Here is an 18,029-nt window from a genome sequence, read left to right as displayed (position 1 = left end):
CATTGATTCCTTCACAAAACATGTTCAAAAATACAGTTGAGGAATGTTGCTTCCAAAATGTCAGAGTAAAGTATATGCAAATAGAGCCATTGCTGCAAACTCTATAAGCATCTGGTAATTGTGGCATAATCTCCTCTAAATCATTTTAATCATAGTGAGCTTCAACATCTATCAATGGAATGCTTGCTAATTGTAACTACAGAACCAATGTCTGGGGACTTATTAAAAAATTGAAAGCACCAGCAGCACTGCACTTCTCCAGCTTTTAATGCAATTAGAAGCATGTCATTTGCTCACACCTGCCCTAGAAAGTTACAGTATGAGACTTATTCTTTACATACAGTATTTGCAGCAAATGGCAATGAACTATAAAACTGTAGCCTAAAGATCTGATGGGAAAATAATACCAAAACAACAAAAAAAGTATTTTTGAAACAAAATGCAAAACTATATTAGGTTAAAAAGCTTAGGTTAAAAAGCAGGGTATGAAAGTTCCATTTTTTGCAATACAGTGGTACCTCTACTTAAGAACTTAATTCGTTCCATGACCAGTCTTAAGTGAAAAAGTTCTTAAATAGAAACAATTTTTCCCATAGGAATCAATGTAAAAGCAAATAATGCATGCAAAACCATTAGGAAAGAAGTAAAAGCTCGGAATTTGGGTGGGAGGAGGAGGAAGAAGAAGAAGAAGAGGAGGAGGACAGCTCCCGAAGGAAGAAGGTGAGGTGAAGGGAATCAAAAAAATCCAAAACTTTAAGGCTTAAAAAAAAAAAAGAGGGACTCAGATAGCGAGGAGGAGCACGTGCCTCCCATACACTGGCTGCTGCTGTTGCTACCTGCTGCCTCTTCCTTCCCATGCTAAAGGGCTCCCCTCTCCTCTCGCTCACTCATTTTGTAGCTGGCGCTTTTCCTTCACTGTGGTGACTCCTTGGCTGCCCAGAGCGAAGGGAGTGTTTTTTTCCTCTGGCCGCTGGCAGAGGTTTATTCCCTGTCTAAGCCCCCAGAGAAAGGAAAATGCTTAGTTTGCTCTGGACTGCTAAAGCCTCCATAAGCACCACCAAAAGACTCCTCTGGCAGCCCAGATGGCCGGGATTAAAGGGGGAATGGCAGGAAACTGGCCGGGCCTTCATGCCGCTCTCAAATTTCCTGGGAAATTTTTCTGGGCTCTAGTTCTTAAGTAGAAAATGGTTCTTAAGTAGAGGCAAAAAAATCTTGAACACCTGGTTCTTAGCTAGAAAAGTTCTTAAGTAGAGGCGTTCTTAAGTAGAGGTACTACTGTACTTGTATTTTATTGTTTATTTTTTCATCAGTTGGCGCTGACTCTTTTGTTTCTTATTTGATATACAGTGATCCCTCGAGTATCGCGAGGGTTACGTTCCAAGACCCCTCGCGATACTCGATTTTTCGCGATATAGTGGTGCGGAAGTAAAAACACCATCTGCGCATGCGTGCCCTCGCGCATGTGCAGATGGTGTTTTTTACTTCCGCACTTGGGAAGACCCCCGCCCAACAGCTGAGGACCCGCCTGCCCGCTGCTTGTCCGGCCGCCGCGCCGCTCGTGCCGCCGCTGCTGGTGCGAGCAATGCCGCTTCCCAGCTGAGTGGCGCGAGCAACGGCATGGGTGGGCGAAGGGCGGGCGCGCGGACAAGGGGCGCACGAGCGGCGTGGCGGCCGGACAAATGGCGGCCGCGCCTGGCGGCAGCACGAACAACACAAACAGCGTGGCGGCCGAACAAACGCACGAGCAATGCAAGCGGCGTGGCGGCCGGACAAATGGCGGCCGCGCCTGGCGGCAGCACGAACAACACGAACAGCATGGCGGCCGAACAAACGCACGAGCAACGCAAGCGGCGTGGCGGCCGGACGAATGGCGGCCGCGCCTGCCGGCAGCACGAGCAACACGAACGGCGTGGCGGCCGAACAAACTCACGAGCAACGCAAGCGGCGTGGCGGCCGGACGAATGGCGGCCGCGCCTGCCGGCAGCACGAGCAACACGAACGGCGTGGCGGCCGAACAAACTCACGAGCAACGCAAGCGGCGTGGCGGCCGGACGAATGGCGGCCGCGCCTGCCGGCAGCACGAGCAACACGAACGGCGTGGCGGCCGAACAAACTCACGAGCAACGCAAGCGGCGTGGCGGCCGGACAAACGGATTCTCCTCCGACCTGCCCTCACCTTAGCTTCCAGCTGATGCTTCGATCCTTGGAAGAGGCCAGAGCGCCTTTCTGCACCACACTCTGCGCTCGGGTTCCTTTCCGGAAGATGGAAGTTTCTCTCTTTCCATCCTTTCTAGCAATACAATACTCGATGGTTAAAACCATTTTAACCATCGAGTATTTTATTGCTAGAAAGGATGGAAAGAGAGAAACTTCCATCCTTCCATCCTTTCTAGCAATACAATACTCGATGGGCAGGTCGGAGGAGAATCCGTTTGTCCGGCCGCCACGCCGCTTGCGTTGCTCGTGCGTTTGTTCGGCCGCCACGCCGTTCGTGTTGCTCGTGCTGCCGGCAGGCGCGGCCGCCATTCGTCCGGCCGCCACGCCGCTTGCGTTGCTCGTGCGTTTGTTCGGCCGCCATGCCGTTTGTGTTGCTCGTGCTGCCGCCAGGCGCGGCCGCCATTTGTCCGGCCGCCACGCCGCTTGCGTTGCTCATGCGTTTGTTCGGCCGCCATGTCGTTTGTGTTGATCGTGCTGCCGCCAGGCGCGGCCGCCATTTGTCCGGCCGCCACGCCGCTTGCGTTGCTCGTGCGTTTGTTCGGCCGCCATGCCGTTCGTGTTGCTCGTGCTGCCGCCAGGAGCGGCCGCCGTTTGTCCGGCCGCCACACCGCTCGTGTGCCAATGTCCGCGCGCCCGCCTTTCGCCCGCCCACGCCGTTGCTCGCGCCACTCAGCTGGGAAGCAACGCTGGGGTTTCCCCGCCGCCCACGCAAAGGGGAAACCCCGGCAAGAGGGGGAAGACCCAGGGAAGCCACCCAGCAGCTGATCTGGCCAGGGGGAAGCAAACTCCACCATCTACGCATGCGTGGCCATAGGAAAAAAAAATGGCGCACATGCGCAGATGGTGTTGTTTACTTCCGGGTTGAAAAATCGCGATATAGCGTTTCGCAATAATCGAGATCGCGAAACTCGAGGGATCACTGTAAATGCTGGTATCAGATATCTGAAACCAAATAAATGTAAATATGCCTACTTTGTAACTGCTTTGCAGATATTGATGCACTAGTACAATCATCATCGTTAAGCAAAGGATATTAGACTCTTTGTTTTCTTCTATTTAATATGAAAGTGAGCTATGTTTTGGGTGATGTTGAAGATGACACACCTTCCAAACTAGACATTCTGTACTGAGGTTGTATGTACAGTAGATCCCTTTTCTTTAATACATGTTTTATGAATGAAATGCTGTCAATGAACTTTCATACAGAAGGTTATGCACTTGCAGTTGATCTCAGATCAGGAGGAGATGAAAGTTTCATCAGTTGAAGATAATATTAAGCTTGCAAGAGAAATTGATTTGAGTATCAAGGAGGGAATATTGTCACATACAAGACAGTTACCGGAAAACTGGTTGTTCAAGATATAGAGCAGGAAAGAATGAAATGCCTAATTTTCATCCAAGATCCACATTGAAAGCTGTGAAGAATGTTCTTTGGAATGGAATAAGATCTTGGATAATGAGATACAATATTGAACTGAAGATGCTTTTTCAAAAGGCAACTGGACTTTGGGTTCTTTTGCTTGAAGAACTGAAGAAGGTTCTTGGGTAAAAAGCAAAACGTCTTCAAGCCAAAAAAATAAAAAATCTAGTTGTCTTTCAAAAAAGCATAGGGGCAGCCATAGCTGGAATCTCCATAGATATGGAACCTTTTTACAATTGGAAAGATTCTTGCATTTCTGTTTTTTTCTGAAGATTTGAATTACACATTATGCTTCCATTCTGTGATTTTTTTTTGCATATATGCAGAGCTTATTTGTAAATGTGTAAGAATATATCCCAGGGAATCAGTGTGGTCTCACAGCAGTTAATACGCAGCTGCTATTGTTTATAAAGCCACTACAAGTTTTTCCTTTTTAACTTGCTAAATCTACATCCATGTAAATTATAACTAAATCAGTCAATTTCAATATCACTGATGGGTTTTTAGGTTCCATGGCAGTGAAGCCTGACTTTCTGAGAAAAACAACAAAGAGCTCATTCTGTATGGCTACAAAATAGCAGACTGTTGACAGCAGTTTGCAAGTAACCTCTTCCCAGACCACCATCCATTGTATTCAGAATGTGTAAAAACTAATACTTTCCCGTTTTCTTGCTAAGGAACAACAAATATGATGACAAATAGATATAGAGCAACCACGATTCCTTTGCAGAAGTGCTGCATATCAGTCATAAAAAAACAAATTGCAATTTACAGATGATATGCACAATATCAGAGTGATAAATATTGGGTATGGAGTATTTGATTATTTCAATTAGATTTATTCTAGCTACTTTTTTACAATATGCACAATTGCTAGACTTTTTTTTCAGAAACAAAATAGAAAAGTACTCCATAGTTAAAGGTCCTTGTTCCCTTCCCACTGGAATTTTTTTTCCATCTTGAAGGATACATTGTAACTAACTTTTACTTCCATTTATGAAGATGGATAATGGGATTTCATTGTTAACATCAGATAATTAGTAAACCAATTAGCAAACCAATTGAGCACCACTTGGTCAAAATTAATTCTCTTTGAAAAACACCCAAGTGAATTAAATCACTTGTATATTATATTTATAATTTCCCAATCACCTTTCTCCGAACCCACTTTGTTTCTTTAAGCTATCCAATTTTTTTTATTGCACAATACATTTGATCTTTTCTGAATTATTTATTTCTACATGGAATTTAAGAAGATTCATGAATTTGGTCACTGCTGGCTTCTGTTTCATTTTTTTTAAAAAAAAACAACCAGTTGGGCAAAAACAAAAGTATCTCCCCTAATATTAGTTTAGAAGAAAATGTTTATTTTTACCTGTAATTATTTTGTTGAATTTACTTATTTTCTATTCATACGTATTTGTTACATTTCTAGTATGTCACAGAAGTCAGTACACCCCTCACATTTTGCACATATTTATATATTTTCCTGTGACAACACTGAAAAAATGACACTTGGCTACAATGTAAAATAGTGAATATACAGCTTGTATGATGGTGTAAATGTGCTGTCCACTCACAATAATGCAACACACTGCCATTAATGTCTAAACTGCTGGTAACAAAAGTGAGTATATCCCCAAGTGTTCATGTCCAAATGGGGCCCAAGTAACTGTTTTCCCTCCCTGGTGCCATGCGATTTGTTAGTGGTACAAGGTCTCAGGTGTGAAGGGGGAACAGGTGTGTTAAATTTGGTGTTATCGCTCTCACTCTCTCATACTGATCACTGGAAGTTCAATATGGCACTTCATAGCAATGAGCTCTCTGATGATCTGAAAAAAATGATTTGTTGCTCTACATAAAGATGGTCTAGGCCAGTGAGGGTGAACCTTTTTTGGTTCGTGTGCCAAAAGGTGGTGTGTGGGTGAGCTAGCATGTGTGCACGTGCCCACATCCCTTCCCTCCCCCCATGCATGTGCAACCCCCTGTGCTGCCCCCGTGCACAATCATCCCCCATCCCCATGCATGCATAGAGGCCTGGGATGTGAAAAAATAGCCAAACGGGCAAACTGGAAGTTCAGAAAAACGGACTTCTGGTTTGCCCATTATGCTGTTTTTTTGCACAAGGTCTTTTTCCAGAGCACGATACCATAGTCTTTTGATACCGAAGGTTGCCAATTATAAAAGAGGAACAAGTTTTACCATACAAGACAGAAATTATTTTAAAGACTGAATATAATATAAAATGTAAAAATATATTTCATAAAAATGGCAGGTTACAAAAATAATCCTTACAAAAGATGATATATGGGATATACAAATGAAACTTGCTGGTGTCTTAGTACAGGTAGTCTTTGACTTACAATCCCTTTTTAAGCAACCGTGTAAAGTAATAATGCTTCTGAAAAAAGTGAATTTCAATCGGTTCTTGCAGTTAAAATTGTTGCAGTGTCCTCATCGTCACGTGATCAAAATTTGGGCACTTGGCAACTGATATGTATTTCCAACTGTTGCATTGTCCAATGCTCATGTAATCACAGTTTGTGATCTTTCCAGGCAGCTTCCGACAAAGTTAATGGAAAGAGCTGACTGGGATTCGCTTAAAGATCACATGATTCATTTAATAATTGTGGTAATTCACTTAATGGCAGTGGCAAAAAAGGTTGTAAAATAATGTGTGCCTCAATTAACAGTTGCATCATTTAGCAATGAAATTTCTGATGCAATTGTCAGTAACAGTCAAGAACTACCTGTAATTAAAGGAGATATATAAACAACAGATCAATAGAGGGACATTCCTATAATATATTAGATTTACAAAGGAGACATTAAAATTTTGAAGGATTTTGTGAGAAAGAACAAAACAAAAAGGAAAAGAAATCAAGTTCTAAGACATTCAGGACAATAAATTTGAAGATTGTTAAAAGAGTAAAAATATAAAGTTGGTTTACTTTATCATGGTTAAAATATATATGTTGCTATCTCTGATAACCTTTGATAGACTTTTGTTTTCCCTTTATTATAGACTATTGTTATATATTTGAAAGATAAAGTTGCAGTTCTCTAGTACAGTGTTTTTCAACCGGTGTGCTGCGGCACACTGATGTGCCGCGAGACATCATCAGGTGTGCCGCGAAGCTCAGCTTCTGAGACCGGAAGCTGAGCTTTATTCTTCGCGCCCAGCTGGAGCTTTCCAGTGGAGGTGGCAACAAGTGTCCTTTCGGGCCCGGCGAGAGGGCAATGGCAGCAGGAACGGGAGGCTGCCGGCTGCAGGGGCCCCGGGCAGATGCTGGGGGATGGCAGCGGCGAGCAAGAGCTCCAGGGCGGAGCCACCAGCACCACCCCGCCCAGCTGGAGCTTTCCTGGCGGGGGTGGCAACAATTGTCCTTTGGGGCCCGGCGGGAGGGCAATGGCAGCGGAAACAGGAGGCCGCCGGCTGCAGTGGCCCCGGGCACCGTTCCCTGTTGAACCCCAAAATGCCCCCCCGCGCACCCTTTTCCAGGGGTGCGCAGGGAGCCGCGGCCACCCGCCCACCTGCCCGATTTCCCTCCGCGCGGCTAGGGACGCGGATCCACCGCCCTCACCAGCCCGATCTCCCTCCACCCGGCTGGGGAGGTGGATTCGCCACCCCCAGCAGCCCGATTTCCCTCCGCCCAGCTGGGGAGGTGGATTTGCCGCCCCCGCCAGCCCGATTTCCCTCCAGTGGCTGGGGACGCAGATCTACCGCCCTCGCCAGCCTGATCTCCCTCCATGGGGGGGGGGGTGACGAACCGACAACCGGGGGCTGTACGTCCGTGTTGGGTGGTGCAGGGCAGGCACAGGCAGCCCCAGGGGAGAACAAGGGAGGGAGAGAAAGGAAAGAGAGAGAAAGGGAGGGAGGGAGAGAAAATTGAATGAAGGAGGGAGAGAAAGAAAGAGTAAGAGGTAGAAAGGATAGAGAAAAAGGAAGAGAAAGGGAGGGGGAGAAAGGAAAGAGGGAGGAAGGGGGAGAGAAAGAAGATATGAAGGAGGGAGAAAAAGAAAGAGAGATAGAAAGGAAAGAGGGAGAGAAAGGAATGAGAGAGAAAGGGAGGGAGAGAAAGGGAATGAAAGAGGGAGAAGGGGTGAAAAATAGAAAGGATAGACAGAATGGGAGGGAAAGGAAAGAGAGAAAGGGAGGGAGAGGAAGGAAAGAGAGATGAGAGAGGAAGGAGGAGACAGAAAGAGAGGAAGGAAGGAAGAGAGAAAGAAAGAGGGATGGAGAGAGAAAGGAAGGAAGAGAGAGAAAGAGGGAGGGAGAGAGAAATAGAGCGAAAGGGAGGAAGAGAGATTTTTTTGTCCAAACTTTTTTTTAGCCCCCCCCCCCCTCAATGTTCCCCAGGATTTTGAAAATATGAAAAATGTGCCGCGGCTCCAAAAAGGTTGGGAAACACTGCTCTAGTATTTCACATTTTAAATATAATACTATACTTACTGTTATCTATTAGTTTTGTTATTATATACAATAATATTAATATCCACAAATGGATGATTTGTATCATAAATATATAAGAAGAGGTCTCAGGCCTGTATGTTTCTTCTGAAAACCTTGGATGCTACTCCAAAATCCTTCAAAACTATTAGTTAAGTACTAGTTAATTTTAATACAAGGTAAATGTAATTGAAACAAAATCAAATTTAATTTTGCCTTGGCCCTACATATTATATTTTGGAATGTTGCCCATGGTACTCTATTCAAAGGCCAAGTGTGGCCTTCAGCCAAGAAAAAGTTACGCATCTCTACTTTATATCATTTAAGAGGACATCTGCCTTCCCTGATGAGCTGTAGAATTAGACTCATTACAAGTGAGAATTAGAAGAAGAAAAAGATTCCCAATTATATTTCACATGATTATATTAATAATATGGTATTCATAACAATTAGTTTTAGTTTGCCTAGTTACTTATAAGTGGAAAATGTTTCAATTAAATGGAAGAAGTGGACAGTGTAAATAAAGAAACTTGCAAACAAATTCAGTACTCTACCAGGACCTGTACTTTTGCTGAATGTCTTAGATTAAAAACCAATTTCTGCAGTCAGAATAGTTTTGGTGGTGAACTTGTACATGTCATATCTTTATATGTGTTTTGTTTGCAGAGGCTCAGAAATACACGAAATAATTTATGTGAAATAATTTCCTTAAAAGAAAGTTGGCTGGAAATCAAAGTGAGCAGCCCAAAGTCCTTTAAATCCTTTGTTCAGACTAAAATTGTATTTATTTGAATATGTATTGCTCAGTGTTGGAGAGATTAATCTCTTTGCCTTTAAAATGGCATTTGGGTAAGCAGCAAAGAATGCATAGAAAGAGAATCCTCACAAAGACATTGCTTCTTCTTGGTATTTTGAATTTGGCTATTGACTGCAAAAGGCATGACACTTTCTGAAAAACCAGAAAAAAAGATTGTCAGGGGTCGGTTTTGAGTAAAACATAAATGACCAATACTGAGTTCAATGATACTTACTGAGATACTAAAATTCTATTTATTTGTACCTGCAGTATGGAGCAAGGACCAACTCCTGTTGAAAAGAAGAAGAAAGGAAAAAGGAAAAACGACACATCACTTGATAGTTTAGAATTGGATCAAGGCCTCCTTTCATTGTCTGGACAAAACCTTGAGGAATCTGTTGAATCAGTTGACAGTCAGGTATATTTGAATCTTGAATCTTTATGGACATGAAGCAATCTAGTGTTGTTACAGTTTTCTCATGAGTACAACCGTCATTAGTTCCTATTATTCTTTGGTTCTGATTGTTAGGGACCCACCATGATGTACCTGTATATTAGGACTTATTAAAACAAAATATAAGATTGTTTCTAGTTCAGTTTAGTTTAGCACTTCTACCACATCCATACACCAATTTATACATTAGTGATAACAACAATACTTAGACTTATATGCTGCTTCACAGTGCTTTAGAACCTTCTCTAAGCATTTTACAGAGTCGGCATATTGCCCCCAACAATTTGGGTTCTCATTTATCAACCTTGTAAGGATGGAAGGCTGAGTCAACCATGACCCAGTCAGGATCGAACTGCTGGCAGTAGACAGTCAACCTGCAATACTGCATTCTAACCAATGCGTTACCATGGCTCTAATTGCCTTTAGTTGCCTAAACTTTTTACCACAGGTTGGTGAGGATCTCATTAACATAATTCAACTATAACTTTCTTGACTTGTTCTCTTTCCTCTCTCACTGTAAATCTTAAACTCTATTTGTTTTGCAATTCTGTCTTCATTCCTTCTCTATTTTCTGTATGTTTCTTCTTAAAAACAATTCTGACTGGAACTGCAAGATGAGCAGCATATACATTTAATAAATAATAATAATAACAACAACTATCTTAGTATTTGATACAATAATTTTCATGTGCTTGTTGCATTATTGAGCTTTGCAGGACAACATTCAGTTTAATCTGTGCAAATTTTCATGTTCCCAATCAACAGACCTCTGTTGGCCACAAGCATTCCATAAATTCACAAAACAATCTAAGGAACATCACACATCTTTTTATAGGAGTTGCAATCAGCATATGCTTATTGTATTATCTGTAATCGGGTGAATGGGCCTTCACAAATAAAATATAACAAAGACATCCTTTAGTTCATCTATCACTTTAAGGTACATTGAAGTTGCTTTAGTTCATCTATCACTTTAAGGTACATTGAAGTTGCTTTGACTTAGCATCATATATGCCCAAAGTGATTAATAACTTCAGCATTTTATTTGACTAAGGCCATTGACTCAGATATGGAGCATTTCAGTTGTGATTTCTCAAGGGCTGAATGATGAAGTAATCAACAGACAAGGAAGAACAATCATATTCATTTGTATTGATCAGAAAGAGCTGAAGTTAGGAAGGAGAGGCACTCCATAGGGAATTTTCTGAAAGTGTTATATTAAAAGATCAGTTAATGTAAAGAGAACAGTCTTAAAGTGATTTTTGAATTGAGCAATGTGTTTACTTAAAGAATCTATGCAGCATGCAGGAGCAGCGAGGGGTTCAAATATGACTCCCAAAAAGACAGAAAGTGGGCAAAAACAAATGTCTTCTCTTTCAGAATTTAGATAAATTGGCAGACAATTTTTAGGATTGGCAGTTTTCTCCTTTTCTTTCTTTGCTATCCACTACTGCCTAGGGGGGTTGGCAAAGTATTCTAGGACCAGGTGGTGATAGAATAGAAATGTAATTTATTATGAAAAAGAAAGGCTCAAACAAAGTAGGAATACTTTGAGAGAGAGAGAGAGAGAGAGAGAGAGAGAGAGAGAGAGAAAGAAAGAAAGAAAGAGAGAATGAATGAATTGTATCCATTTTATGTTTTAATGTCTTAACTTGTCTATGCTTTGACTTATATTGATATATTATTTGGGGCTTCTCAGCATGCATGAAACTAGGACATAGCAGGTTGCTCTCTCCATTGTTTGAAAGATTGACTTCATCAATTTGGCATCATTTATTTTTGGGATGGCATGTTCAAATTTTTGAAGTGAGAAGCTAAATCATATGTCTATGTCTTACAACATTTTGTTTATTGCAAGCCTCCAAGTGCCCTAATTTTGGCAACGTATTGGCCAAATCTAAGTAATGTGTGTTTCTTTGTGTAATCTGGACAAGGGCTGGATTTCAGTTAAGCAGTATTATATATATGTCTTCTACCATGTTTGAGTCTGTGTTTGCTGTGCAGAAGCGCCGTTCTGGACGCCAGGTGAAGCGTAGGAAGTACAATGAAGACTTGGATTTCAAGGTGGTTGATGATGATGGTGAGACAATAGCTGTATTGGGTGCCGGCCGAGCTTCTGCACTTTCTGCATCAACCTTGGCTTGGCAAGCAGAGGTATGGCTGGGAGAATTAGGAAACAAAACTTAGCTCAATTTAGAAAATCCATTTGCCTCTGAACTCATGGCACAGTACACATGTGAGATCATGTTTTCAGCAATTTGAAAAGAATTACCATATTTTTCAGAGTAGAGTATAAAATGCACCTCCCCCTCCAAAAAGAGAGTGAAAATCTGGGTGTTTCTTATATTCCGAATGTAGCGCCATCCAGCTTTTCAAACGGAGGTTTTAGTGCAGAGGTGGGTTCTAACTTACATTGCTGATGATTCGGTTTCTCCCGCACCACATGGGCGCATGTGTGCTTTGCATATGCACAGTGGCAATATATATATAAGGAGCAAATAAGGAGCCGTGATGTTCCTTCAATACACCAGGGTGATTCGACACAAAAATATGTAACCCTTCCCTGGTGCAAAGCTGAAGGGATTGGATACTGTAGCCTAGAGGATAATTCTCTGCCTTACAAGGCAAAGGTTGCAGGTTCAAGTCCCAGTGGGTACGGCTAGCTGATGAGGCCAAAATAAGGCCGAAATAGATCTATCCTAGTCTCCCTTAATTTTCAAATTCAGCAAAAAAAGGTGACACAAACACACACACACACATATATATATAAAGCTGGAAACAAAATGGTGACGCATACACTGTGCCGAAAACTTGGGTCCTGTGCATGTGAAAAAGGAAGAAAACCTAGGGAAAAGAATGGAAAAAAAAGATGACTGCCCATGGACTGGCATTGACTAAACCAGTTCTGTGACATCGTTGTGATATCACCATCAGTTTGCTACTGGTTCGGGGAAACCGGGAAAAACCCAATTCTGTTTCAGAGGCTGAAAAAAGCCTCTTAAGTGAAGCTTCAGAAAAAAAAGCCACTGAAATGGAGGTTTCAGAGGCAGAACAAAAAACAAGGGGCAGAGCTCACAACCAATGAACCTGTTGCTAAAATTCACTTCTGGGAACTGCTGATAGAGGGTATTCTAGGAGACTGATCCACCTGCCAATCAACTTTTTTCTTATTTCTCTCTCCCAAAACTAAGGTGCATCTTATACTCCAGTGCATCTTATAGTCTGAAAAATACGGTACATATCTTGAGTAAAATCAATGTGTTTTTTTTTCTAAACTGAATTCTTCTAGAGTGCATTCATTTGTAATAAATTCCCAATCCGAAGATATCACATGGGGTGATATACTAGAAAAATGCAGCATTAACATTTTTCTGTAATTTTAAATTATCCTGAATAAGTGAATAATTTAACTGATTATTTTCTGTCACTTGAAATGTAATAAGATATACATACCCAGAAGTAATTCTCATTTAATTTACTACCAAATAAGTGTTTCCCAAATTTTGATTTCTCCGTATCTGTTCCATTTCTTAAAGTAATTCTTTAGATTTAGTAACAAGAAAAGATTGATAATTGTGATCAGTTTCTATTATAATTAAAACAACATAGAAGCGACTTAAAAATCAGTTTGGTATAGTGGTTAAGGCATCCCCTTGGAACTGGGATACTCTTAAGTAGTGGTCCCACCTTACGCACAAAGTTAATTGGGTAACTAGACCAGTCTTTCTCTTAGGAAGCAGGCAATGGCAAACCATTCCAAAATTTTGCCAAGAAAACTGTAGAAACCTCTCCAAGCACTTGCCAGGATTCAAAACTGACATAATGGCCCCCTTCCCTTCCCTCTAATACCATATTTATTTATTTATTAGATTTTATCCTGCCTTTATTACTTTATAGGTAACTCAAGTGGGTGGATGCATATACTGTAAAACTCTAACCTCCTATTTCCCCCCCGCAAGAATAAGCCTTTCAGTGGGTTGGTCTGGGAGAGATGCAGAGAAAGTGTTCAAGTAATAAAAATACTTATGTAAACTAAATTCACTTCATAGAGCTTGTTTTGATAGCTTGTTTTCAGGGGTTGCCTTTAATAATCTTTAGGCACTCTCACCCACTTTATCTGCCCCTTTCTTTTTATATGAGAATAAATATAAGATCATTAGAATGGACAAGACCATAAATAAGTAGTCAGCATGATCGATCATTGAAGACCATTAGTTCAATGTCTGTTTAAAGTTATGATGGTACCAAACAAGGAGACTTACAGCCGATTCTCCAAGTTTTGGCCATTATAATAACCTGGTGGAGATGTGGTTGTGATTTGGGTACTTCACAACCAGCTCACAATTACAATGATCACAGCATCCTGCAGTTACATGACTGAAACTTAATAACCTTCCATCAAAGTCAATGGGGAAACTATCAAGAGGCACAATCTTGTCATTTTACATGACAGGAAGTACCCTGTCTATTTATTCCAGAGATGTCTTGAAATACTGAAGGTCCAAATTTAATGTACATTTCTTTAAAACACTAAATGCCACGATCACATCTGAGCAGCTAAACTTCCTTCTTCCTGTCTCTGTTCCATAGGAACCTCCTGAAGACGATGCCAACATCATTGAGAAAATTCTTTCCTCCAGGATGGTGCAGAAAGAGGTAAGAGTCTTCCTTGTCCTCGGAGCCTTTTCAGTTCCTTTATGAGTTATTATTCTATTGAAAGGAAAGAATATGATTGGTGGTGTTAAATTAAAACAATTGGTATTATAAGAAGATGCTGCAAATTATTTACTTTATCAAAGTTAGCTTCCTACAGTAATATGATAATGGAATAGTAGAACTATTACGTTTGGAGCTTAGCTTCTTCATGCAGTGAATGAATAGTCTGGACACTGTTGGACAGCCTGTTGGAAGCGGGGGCTAGTGTTCAGTTTGAAAGTCAAGGCAGAGGGATATTGTTCTGTACTTGCTTAGAGTGGGTAATTAAATACAGAATGCAATTGATGGCAAAATTGTACCTTAAAAGTTACTCCCCTCCTCACTCACCAATTTCAGTATGTAAATGGATGCTTAAATCTAAAATAAATTCTCTACTGCCATGGTTTATTCCCTAACACCACTTGCTCATGAAGCGATTATTTATATTTAGGACTACAAGCCCTGGGATAAAAGGGTTTTTTTTTTAAAAAAGAAAGAGAAAAATTCAGTATCAGTTGGCTGTATTATATTAGTAGGTAAAGTGAAAACCAGATGAAAATAAGTTTGATATAATAATGTTTGTGCGTGGGTGTGAATGCATCACCAATTTTGATTGAAGCCTGGGTAGAATCAAACCGCACCTGATAAAAGCCAATTGATAGATCTGATGTCTTTTCCCCTTATGCCACTTAAATTTGTAACTAATGCAGCCACAGTGAAGTAGCTTCCACACTTTTCTGTATTTTATTTAATTTGTTTCGCTTTATGAACGGGTTTACTCTACAAGGTCAGATATTTGCCCATTATTTTGTAATCTTGAATGAGCCAATAATATTATTTCACAATGGATTTAGAGCTTTTTCTCATGGTCAGTTCAGCTTTTCTTGTAATTAAGGTATGTGCAGTAGTCATATTACTGCAGAAGAAGCATATGGAAAAAAATTATTATAGGAACATCTCAGGCATTGCTTTGCTATTTCTTATTCCTGAGAGATTTGAATGACTTGGCTTAATGCCAGAAAGGAATGGGATTATCCTTTGCTTTTTCTATTCACTTCTGCTTTTCTTGCCAAGTGGATTTTAATATTATTCCAGTCATATTTGAACATCGTACCTGTGGAATCTTATACAGTATTTGGTTACATTACAAAGTAGCGTATTCAAGTAAGCTACCATTGGCTGTGGAATATGGTCGTTGGCTAGCCTCAGTCTTGGTCCAAATGATGTTGACTTAAGCATTAATGGCTATAATGGATATTAATGAATGGCATATATTCATATGTATATATAAAAATGTATTTTTTGTTTTTATTATTTTAAAATGTTTTCAGAATTTTTAATTGTAATGTATTTTTTTATATTTAATCTGCCCAGAATCATTGACAGAGATGGGTAGCTGTAGAAATTGATTGATTGATTGAATGGATGGATGGATAAATAAATAAATAGAGAAACTGAGAAATAGATAAATAAATATTAAATAATGGATGCTAAGCATTAATGGATATAATATATCTATATAATTAAACAAACAAACAAACAAACAATTGTTGTTCCAGATTTATCCTGGAGGAGCAACTTATGAACAGGAAGAGTTCTATGTAAAGTACCGCAATTTGTACGTATAGCATGTGTTTGTCTTATCAATGTGCTACGTACTGTTCTGTTTTGGATGTCCAAAACATAAAGTAGCATCTATTTCTTCATACTAGAAGTTGACTGATTTGTCAAATTTGATTTTGCTCAATTTCATATTTTTAACTTTAAATTCCTTATAGCTGATTTCTGCAAGACTTTTTCTAGTGTTTGAATTTTTTCTCTCAATTTACATCTTTGGGGAAACACTAGTAATCTAATACATTGCATTTTTATGCATACCTCTGCCAGAATATGCTTATTTGGTTGCATTTTTCTTAACATGTTAAACATGGTATTAGCTGTAAATTGCACTTCAGCTTTTGGAAAGATATAGATATTGTGATGCAACTACATACTTGAAGGAAGTGAGATTTGGACAAGTTTATGTTAAAATGCCAATTATGTACATGTCTTCTTGGTTCCTTCTTAATAATCTGAATGAAACTCTTCATTAATTCATAGTTCTTATTTGCACTGTAAATGGGCCACCATGGAGGAGCTGGAAAAGGATCCCCGGATCTCTCAGAAGATTAAACGCTTTCGCAATAAACAGGCCCAAATGAAGCACATTTTTACTGAGGTCAGTAATGAATTTTCCTGGTTGACTTTATGTTCTTTCTCAGAATATTTTTAAAGGTCTGTTCACTGGGGCTATTTTTTGTGGTATCATTGATGTATGCAATTAGCAATGTACACTAAAGCAAAATTATGATTTAAAAGCTTTTCTTTTACCCTCCTTCACTAGCCTCCCTGCACTTGTACACAGGGAATCACATCCTCTTTTCCCAAATTGCCTCCCCAAGCCTAATTTTCATTGGCAGAGGGTGCAGGAAGCTGTTGTGGTTGAAAACGGAGCTCGGGCTGGGTGCGCATGGCCTCCTGAGCGCCTTCTTTACTTGCAAAGGCATCACGGCCCGGTCCTTCGCTTTTTCCAGGATGGGCCTCCAGGCCAGATCTAAGCACTCCATGGGCCAGATCTGGCCCCCGGGCCTTGAGTTTGACATCCCTGTCCTAGATGGATAAAAGTACAAATTTATTATACTTCTGCCAGGAGAAAACAGGAATAGAAGGTTTGTATGGTGGCATGTTGCCAGTCAATAGATATCTGAGAACCATGTTTTTAGAGTGCTCTCTTTCTATCATGTTGTTACATGTGATGCTGTAGTGGAAGTTTTGTGGAATTGGAATGGAGGAGGTTGATTTTCTCCTGAGCAAAGATAAATAATTGACAGCTCAGGATGAATACTCAGTGAGAATATTGGTTGATTTACGGTTGCTGTTTTTGTTTGGCAATTGCTTCCAACCAGCATCTTGAAAAAGAAATGTTGGCATAAAATTCATGCTTTCCATACAGGTAGTCCTTGGCTCATGTCCATTTATTCAGCAAACATTCAAAGTTATGGTGGTACTGAAAGAACTGACACACAACTGGTTCCCAAGGTTGTAGCAATTATAGCACCCCCATCATGTGATCACATTCCAGGATCTTGGTTGCTCAGCTTATGATAATGCAGGTAGTTGTAGCCAGGTGGTTACTATTTGTGACTTTCCTTCCCAGCTTCCCACAAGCAAAGCTGGCAGCAAAGGTCTCAAGTTGCTCCCTTAAAATATTTTAGCCTTTAGGACCTCTCTCCCTGCTCGCAGCCTCCACCAGCTCTCCCAATCCTTCTTTGGCTTCCCCCAAATCACATGCAATCTGTACTGGACCTCCTCTACCTTTCCTGGCCTACCCCCAGTTTTTTGTGACACCCCTGTATTTGTTACTTGGGATTCCAGGACTGCCAAGATTGCCATAGCTCTGATATCCAGTTACATGATGTAGTGCTTTAGAACTGTATCACTTAGTGACATCAATTTTGGTCCTAATTACCATCATAACTCAAGGATTATCTATAGGAAATTGTAGTTTTTTTCTCCAAAATTAAGCATTTTTCTAGTTGCAGAGGTACGGGGAACTAGTTGGGAAAAGGTTAGAAGTGGAAATAAGTTGCAAGCTCTGTTTGAAAAACAGAGATGAAGTCTTCTTCTCAGCTGGGCTCTTTAAATGCCAGCCACCCTTACATTCTTTAGAGATCCCAACACAGCTCCAGATTCCAAAGCATGTCCTTCCATATTGCATAGCCATCATCCCACTGCTATTTTTTTCCTTCTATTTAATTTTACTTATTTTTGGTGGGAAGTAGTGCAGCATTTGGGAGAGTTGAGTTTCTGCTCTGAACCTTTACACTTTTATTCCAGATAAGCAAAATTCAGTTTTACAAGTGAAAATAATGAAGTTTGGGTGGAATTGTTTTTCTAATATTTCTTGGTCTTGGTCTTCACACATCTATTTGGGGCTTACATTTCAAAGATTGCAACT

The 18,029-nt window shown here is 40.7% G+C and overlaps 1 protein-coding gene across 7 annotated transcripts in view; it reads left to right on the top strand.

Moving 5' to 3' along the window:
• The window catches only part of CHD6 (chromodomain helicase DNA binding protein 6), a 178,905-nt gene that overhangs the window by 87,416 nt on the left and 73,460 nt on the right, over positions 1–18,029 (top strand). For 3 of the 7 annotated variants that reach the window (XM_070744907.1, XM_070744908.1, XM_070744906.1), the window contains exons 6-10: positions 9,154–9,301; positions 11,342–11,491; positions 13,928–13,993; positions 15,592–15,650; positions 16,133–16,250. In XM_070744907.1, coding sequence (XP_070601008.1) covers positions 9,154–9,301; positions 11,342–11,491; positions 13,928–13,993; positions 15,592–15,650; positions 16,133–16,250 — 541 coding nt within the window. Of the gene's footprint in view, positions 1–9,153; positions 9,302–11,341; positions 11,492–13,927; positions 13,994–15,591; positions 15,651–16,132; positions 16,251–18,029 lie in introns of those variants that run through there. The other 4 variants (XM_070744910.1, XM_070744909.1, XM_070744913.1 and 1 more) reach the window with 3 other exon arrangements.

The sequence above is a fragment of the Erythrolamprus reginae genome, chromosome 3 (genome assembly GCF_031021105.1).
Source record: "Erythrolamprus reginae isolate rEryReg1 chromosome 3, rEryReg1.hap1, whole genome shotgun sequence".
In the NCBI taxonomy this organism is placed as follows: domain Eukaryota; kingdom Metazoa; phylum Chordata; class Lepidosauria; order Squamata; family Dipsadidae; genus Erythrolamprus; species Erythrolamprus reginae.
Note: the sequence above shows the minus strand (reverse complement) of the source record. Positions and strands in the feature narration are given on the sequence as shown.